This window comes from Priapulus caudatus, unplaced genomic scaffold (genome assembly GCF_000485595.1).
Source record: "Priapulus caudatus unplaced genomic scaffold, Priapulus_caudatus-5.0.1 Scaffold2699, whole genome shotgun sequence".
In the NCBI taxonomy this organism is placed as follows: domain Eukaryota; kingdom Metazoa; phylum Priapulida; class Priapulimorpha; order Priapulimorphida; family Priapulidae; genus Priapulus; species Priapulus caudatus.
Window position 1 is genome coordinate 20,074 of NW_014579760.1, and position 6,374 is coordinate 26,447.

General features: G+C 50.2%; 1 protein-coding gene across 2 annotated transcripts in view; it reads left to right on the plus strand.

Moving 5' to 3' along the window:
* Nucleotides 1-3,954, plus strand: part of LOC106818970 (beta-1,3-galactosyltransferase 6-like) — a 22,650-nt gene extending 18,696 nt beyond the window's left edge. For both annotated transcript variants that reach the window (XM_014823636.1, XM_014823635.1), the window contains exon 2: nt 2,503-3,954. In XM_014823636.1, the coding sequence (XP_014679122.1) occupies nt 2,687-3,706 (1,020 nt within the window). In that variant the 5' untranslated portion in view covers nt 2,503-2,686 and the 3' untranslated portion in view covers nt 3,707-3,954. The remainder of the gene's footprint in view (nt 1-2,502) is intronic.
* Nucleotides 3,955-6,374: the final 2,420 nt, after the last annotated feature.

Consider the following 6,374-nt stretch of genomic DNA (forward strand, 5'->3'; position numbering starts at 1 on the left):
CGCTTTGCTGTTTTTTTCGGGGTATTTTATTCCCCCCCCCCCCCTCCCCCGCCTCTCTCTCTCCCCTTCCCCACCTCTTCTCTCCCCTTCCCCGTCTTCCCTCCCCGCTCTCTCCCTCCTTCCCCCGCTCTCTCCTCCTTCCCCGCCCCTCTCTTCCCTTGCCGCCTCTTCTTCCTTCCCCGCACTCTCTCTCCCTCCAGCCCCTTCCCGCTTCTCCCCTCCCCCGCCTCTCTCCTCCCTCTTCCCAGCCTCTCTTCCCTTCTTCGCATTTCTCTGCCCCTCTTCTCCGATTCTACTCCCAATCAACGAATGTTCCTGCATATTGTGGCATCTCCCATATCCATTATTTCGTCGCGGCCCTATGCACGGTTCTATGCAGCGGGCGTAAGCGTCTCTTGATTCTCAGTGCACGCATTGCGACAACGACCCAGCACCCGTAACACCAACAATTGTGACAAGCTGTCGGATGGAGGTATTTGACACACGTACGCGGTATAGCATATTCGAATGTTCGTGATTACGTAACACGCGAGTCATCATTATTTGTTGTCATTGTTACATACCTCCGACGATTCGCTGATTACGTAACACGCGTCTCACATTTATGGTGTCAATTGTTTACATTTTTACGGGGGAGGCGAGTGAATAATATACCCGAACAAACACGGCAAGTCGTATTCGACATAGCAGTTTAGAGTGCAGGTCGGGACTCATGTCTGTCAGACGGCAACAATCACTCCACCCCTGACTCGCTGCCTCACTGCTAATTTGTTCAGTCAACTACACAAACACAGAATGTCCGGATAAACAGTCCGATTGCCGACTCTACTCACCGCAGCGCTGTTTTGTTTTGTAACGGAGAAATGCGCCGGAGTTTGCAGAGCGAGTTCTCGTTGTGAATCGCATGAGATCATGTATAGCGAATATTGAACCAACGAATAGAAGCATTGTGGGTATATACCGCTGTGATCAAAGGCATGGCCTCATATTATAGCTGTTACTTGCACGCACACGTCATTGACTGTCAACATCATCATCATCGTCATCTACATCATGATCATCGTCATCGTCATCGTCATCGTCATCGTCATCGTCATCGTCATCATCATCGTCATTATCGTCATTATCATCATCATAATCATCAACACCACCACCATCATCATCATCGTTATCATCGTCGTCGTCATCATCGTCGTCGTCATCATCGTCGTCGTCGTCATCGTCATCATCACCATCATCATCGTCGTCGTCGTCGTCGTCGTCATATAGTGATCAACCTGTCACCGTATCTCGTCGCGTAATGATACGTACTCACCATCTCCCCGAAAAAATACGGTAGCGGTACTTTCGTCATTATTCCTGCTTGCGTCACGTGTGCGCCGCTAGCTGCGTCACGTGCGTCGCGCGCGCATCACTGCCGACGCTCCGTCAGCGCTAGCAGCGCCGCCGCTAGCGTCGTCGCCAGCTGCCGACGACGTAAGGTTTCATGTCTACAGCGCATGCGCCGGACATACGGGTGTCCAGCTGCTGCTGCTGCTGCTGCTACTGCTGCTGCTGCTGGTGGTGTCAGCCACGGCACGCGGCACACGCTCGCCGCGGGTCACTGCGGGAAGATCGTTCACGAGAGAGAGACAGAGAGAGACAGAGAGAGACAGAGAGAGACAGAGAGAGACAGAGAGAGACAGAGAGAGACAGAGAGAGACAGAGAGAGACAGAGAGAGACAGAGAGAGAGCCAGAGAGAGACACTCAGAGAGAGAGAGAGAGAGAGAGAGAGCGGCTCGGTGATGTGATGCTACGCGTGCTTCGCTCGCTCAGCAGCTGCTGCATCCTAGCGCACCGATACGTGTGTACGTGTGTTAGCGCGCTGTGCCGTCGTCCCGCCGCCGTCGTCCCGCCGCCGCCGCCGCCGCCGCCGCCGCTGCAACAGCTGCTGATCGTATATACATGATAACACGAACACTCACGTTATGCATGAGCCGTTAAAATAAAACCAAATTGAAGAGAGAGGGAGCGCGATAGGGAGAAGAGAAAGGAGAAGAGGCCACCGAGCGAGCAGGCGGTGACACAATCATGAACAGGTTTTCGACCCCCCTACGACTATACTGTTCTGTAGAATTGTGTGCCATCGGCACATTTGCATGCTACACCCCCCTCCACCCCCACCCCCGCGGGCTGCCGCTGCCGCTGCTGCTTCCGCTGCTGCTTCCGCTGCTGTCGCTACTGCTGCTGCTGCTGCTGCTATCACATCAGTTGGACCATTTGCTTAGATTACATCTATGGCAGAATGTGCTATAGCCCTGCGGCAGCGATCCGCGGGCTATAGTACTAGAGCTAGATAGACCAATGCAGTAATACTAATATTATCATCTGCACTGCTTTAGTGCAACTGCTTAGTTCGTATTCATAATTAATTGTTACCCGAAGCGTGAATGTCGAGAAAAATTACCCAATCATTTGATTCGTGTGTGGCTTACATTGCTGACATTGCGTTCTTATTTCAGGCTTGTAAAGAGTTCACATTTGAAAGAGCGAGACAGCGTGACAGAAGATAAATGGTAATTTGAAGTTTGGACGACCTCTTCGCTTCTACGGGGACAAATACGACTGCCAACAGCGCCCCCTCACAACAAGCGAACGTCCATCGCGCGTCGGCCATGCCTCGCGACGCGTCGCCGCGGTGACGCGATGGTGAGAGCGGTGCGTCTGTGGGGAGCGTTCGCGCGACGCAGGAAGCTCATAGTCTGCTCCCTCGTCTCCTTCCTCGCCGGAGTAGCGTTCGCTTGGTTCGCGCGTCGCTATGGCGACCTCGCACGTCCGCCTCGCCTCACCTGCCTCGAGCGGGAGCTGGAGGGCGGCGGGCGCTCGCACCTGCCGTCCGCACACCTGCTCATTATCGTCATGACCGCGCCCGCGTACCTGGAACGCCGCGACGTGATCCGGCAGACGTGGCTCCGCCTGGCGGGGGCGGGGAGCAATGGCGTAGAGCATCACTTCGTCATCGGCACGGCCGGGGCGTCGGCGGCGGAACGCGCCGCGCTGGATCGCGAGCACGATCGCCACGGCGACCTGCTGCGTCTGCCGCTCGTCAACGACTCGTACGGAGCGTTGACGGCGAAGCTGCTAGCCGCGCTGGCGTGGGTCGACGACCACCGCAACGCAGACTTCGTGCTCAAGGTCGACGACGACACGTTTGTGCGTCTCGACGCCCTCTACGCCATGCTGCGGGACGACTATGCCGGCGCCGGCGACCTCTACCTGGGGTTCTTTGACGGGCGGGCGCCGGTGCGGCGGCGCGGCAAGCGGTGGGCGGAGCCGTCATGGTTCCTCTGTGATTACTACCTGCCGTACGCGCTGGGAGGTGGCTATGTCGTGGGGCGCGACCTGGTGACGTTCGTGGCGCGGAATCGCGACGCGCTGCGTGCGTACGCGAGCGAGGATGTGTCGCTGGGAGCGTGGCTCGCCCCGGCGCTCGCCCGCCGCGTCCACGACCCACGCTTCAACACAGAGTACCGATCACGCGGATGCTTTAACGCTTACCTTGTCACGCACAAGCAGAGCCTCACGCAGATGCTGGACAAGTACGAGGAACTGAGGACGCAGGGACGCATGTGCCGGCAGGAGGTGCGCTTGCGTTACTCCTACATCTACAACTGGAACGTTCCACCGTCACAGTGCTGCATGCGCAACGACACCCGCGTCCCCTGACGCGTCTGCGGCGGGTCCCGCCTCTGGCAGTTACGATGCAGTGGAGCTGAGTCTCACCACGTGTAACTATGGTGCTTGTAACTGTAGCACTTGTAACCATGGTGCTTGTAACTGTAGCACTTGTAACTATGGTGCTTGTAACTGTAGCACTTGTAACTATGGTGCTTGTAACTGTAGCACTTGTAACCATGGTGCTTGTAACTATAGCACTTGTAACTATGGTGCTTGTAACTGTAGCACTTGTAACTATGGTGTGCTTGTTAAATTGGTAGGCGTGGTAAATATCACATCTTGATATACAAACAGTGTATAAGTACAGTCTTCTAAGCGGTGAATACAACAGTTTATTCCTAAGTACTAGCCATAACCGTCATGCCTGTTATGGTGGTCAAACTAAAAAAAATTAATAATATTCATCACATATAAGGTCCGATAGGTGCGTCGTGTTTTCGTGCTGTTGTGACTGCTAATGCAAAATTTCGCACTATTTTAAATGTTTTTGAAAGTGGAATGTGAAAAAATGAAACTGAAAAAAAAGATAGCCAATGAAAACATGTCATGATCTGTAGAATCGTTCCGTACACAAGTTTGGAGAGGATCGTTGAGGCGGTGCGGAAACGTATAGCCGCTCGCACACACACTAGCACAGAAATTCCAATTTATAGTAAGATAGACAATCAAGGCAGCAGTTAAGCGCACTTTCCATTATTAGTGCATTCCATTATTATTTATTCTATCAGTATGCTACGATGAAACACGTGTATTACCTAACTATGGTGGCTTGTAACTATTGGCGCTGTAACTATGGCCCTTGTGGCTATGGCCCGCTGTAACTATGGTCACGCTTGTAACGGCCATGGCCTTGTTGTAACTACGGCCTTTTTAGGCTCATCTTGACATAGCTCCTGATGTAGCTTGTAGAAATTGGCATGGAGCGGTGCGTCCGTGCGGCGCGTGCGTCGTCGTCCGTCCGTCGGCGTAAAACAGTTGGGCACAAATCTCAACGGCTCGAAGCGTACGTCCGATATTCGGGACGTGGCGGGTAATCCGAAAACAGTTGGGATGTTGCAAGCTGGGGTCAAAGGTCACACGTCAACGAGGTGTAGAAAGAAGGGGGAACATTCGCCTCCTTAACTTAAGATAGGGAGGAAATGCAGAATTGAGCACAAATCTAAACGGCTCGACTAGGCTCGTGATAGTCGGTGTTCGCATCATGGTAGGAAAAGCATCGACTGTGCGAATGGAGGTCACAGGTCAAAGTCAATGGGCACAGGGCAGATTTTTAGACATTTTGGCTGAGGAGCATGGTCCTGACGGAGCGATTGAAAACTTTTGTTTCAGGTGTGACCTAGCATTTTGTATGGCTCTATGAAAGGACGCATGAAATGTACTTCTGCTGACATGCAAAGAGTACGTGTCGATAACTTTTTGACGCTTCGAAGAGGAGGGTTAAACATGGATTTGTTTAGGGCATACTGTAGAAAGAATCTGACTGGCGCGCGTTTTGCTAGTAGCATCTATACATGCCTATGAGGCTACAATGTCACAGTGAAATTTCAAACGCTAAAATTTGGTTGAAAGAAGGTTTAGGCTCCTTAATCGTATAAATTTCTATGGGCATTCTGTACTGTCAGTGTGTTTACATGTAACTTATGCAGCTGCCAGTGCAATGTGGTGTTGATAGTATGTGTAGTTTTTTTGCCTGCGTTAATTAGTTACAGTGGCAGCTTTCTATGTTAAGCCTGTAGGCTTGCGGTAAGGTAAATGGATGAGTGCTTATTATTGCTGTCTTGCAAAAGTTTTGCTATACTAATACGATGGGAGCTTCCATCTTTAATCTAAGACATTCAAAACGTACACGCAGNTATATATATATATATATATATATATATATATATATATATATAGCATGGCAGCTTTCTTTCTATAAACAACTGGCACACGATTAAACTAATCACGCGCGCTCTCAGGCGTACAGTGTCGACAACGGTATATATATATATATTTATATATATTTATATATTTATTTATTTATATATATACGCGTGATGAGTTTAATCGTGTGTCAGATGTTTATAGGTGGCGCCGTAGTTGCCAAACGTCGCCACCTCTCAATAAGTGCATTAGCGTAATATAACATCACATTAATAACATACTGGGGGTGGAATTTATTTGTTTGTTCGCTTGTTCGTGCGTTCGTTAACTCATTCATTCATTCATTCATCCATCCATCCATCCATCCATCCATCCATCCATTCATTCATTCATTTATTTATTAATTTTTTATCACCGTCATCATCATCATTATTATTTAATCATTTTTGTTAGTATTAATTTATCATTGCTAATGTTGTTAATAACTTCCTGAATCTATTTTTACATTGAAATACCTTCCAAATAGGTTGTATCAGCCTGCATTCCATAGACCATAATAATAGTCTCCAATCAGGTTAATTTTCCACGATCTTCTCACAACCCCCCCCCCCAACCTCCGACACATCAACAAACGTTTAAACGCCTGCCGATCAAGGTATGAACTCCACTCATATTTGCAATTAGATTGCAGTTTCATGAGGCAGTAAGAAAGAGAGAGAGAGGAGGGGAGAGGGAGAGAGAGAGATAGAGAGAGAGTGTGAGAGAGAGAGAGAGTGAGAGAGAGAGAGAGAGA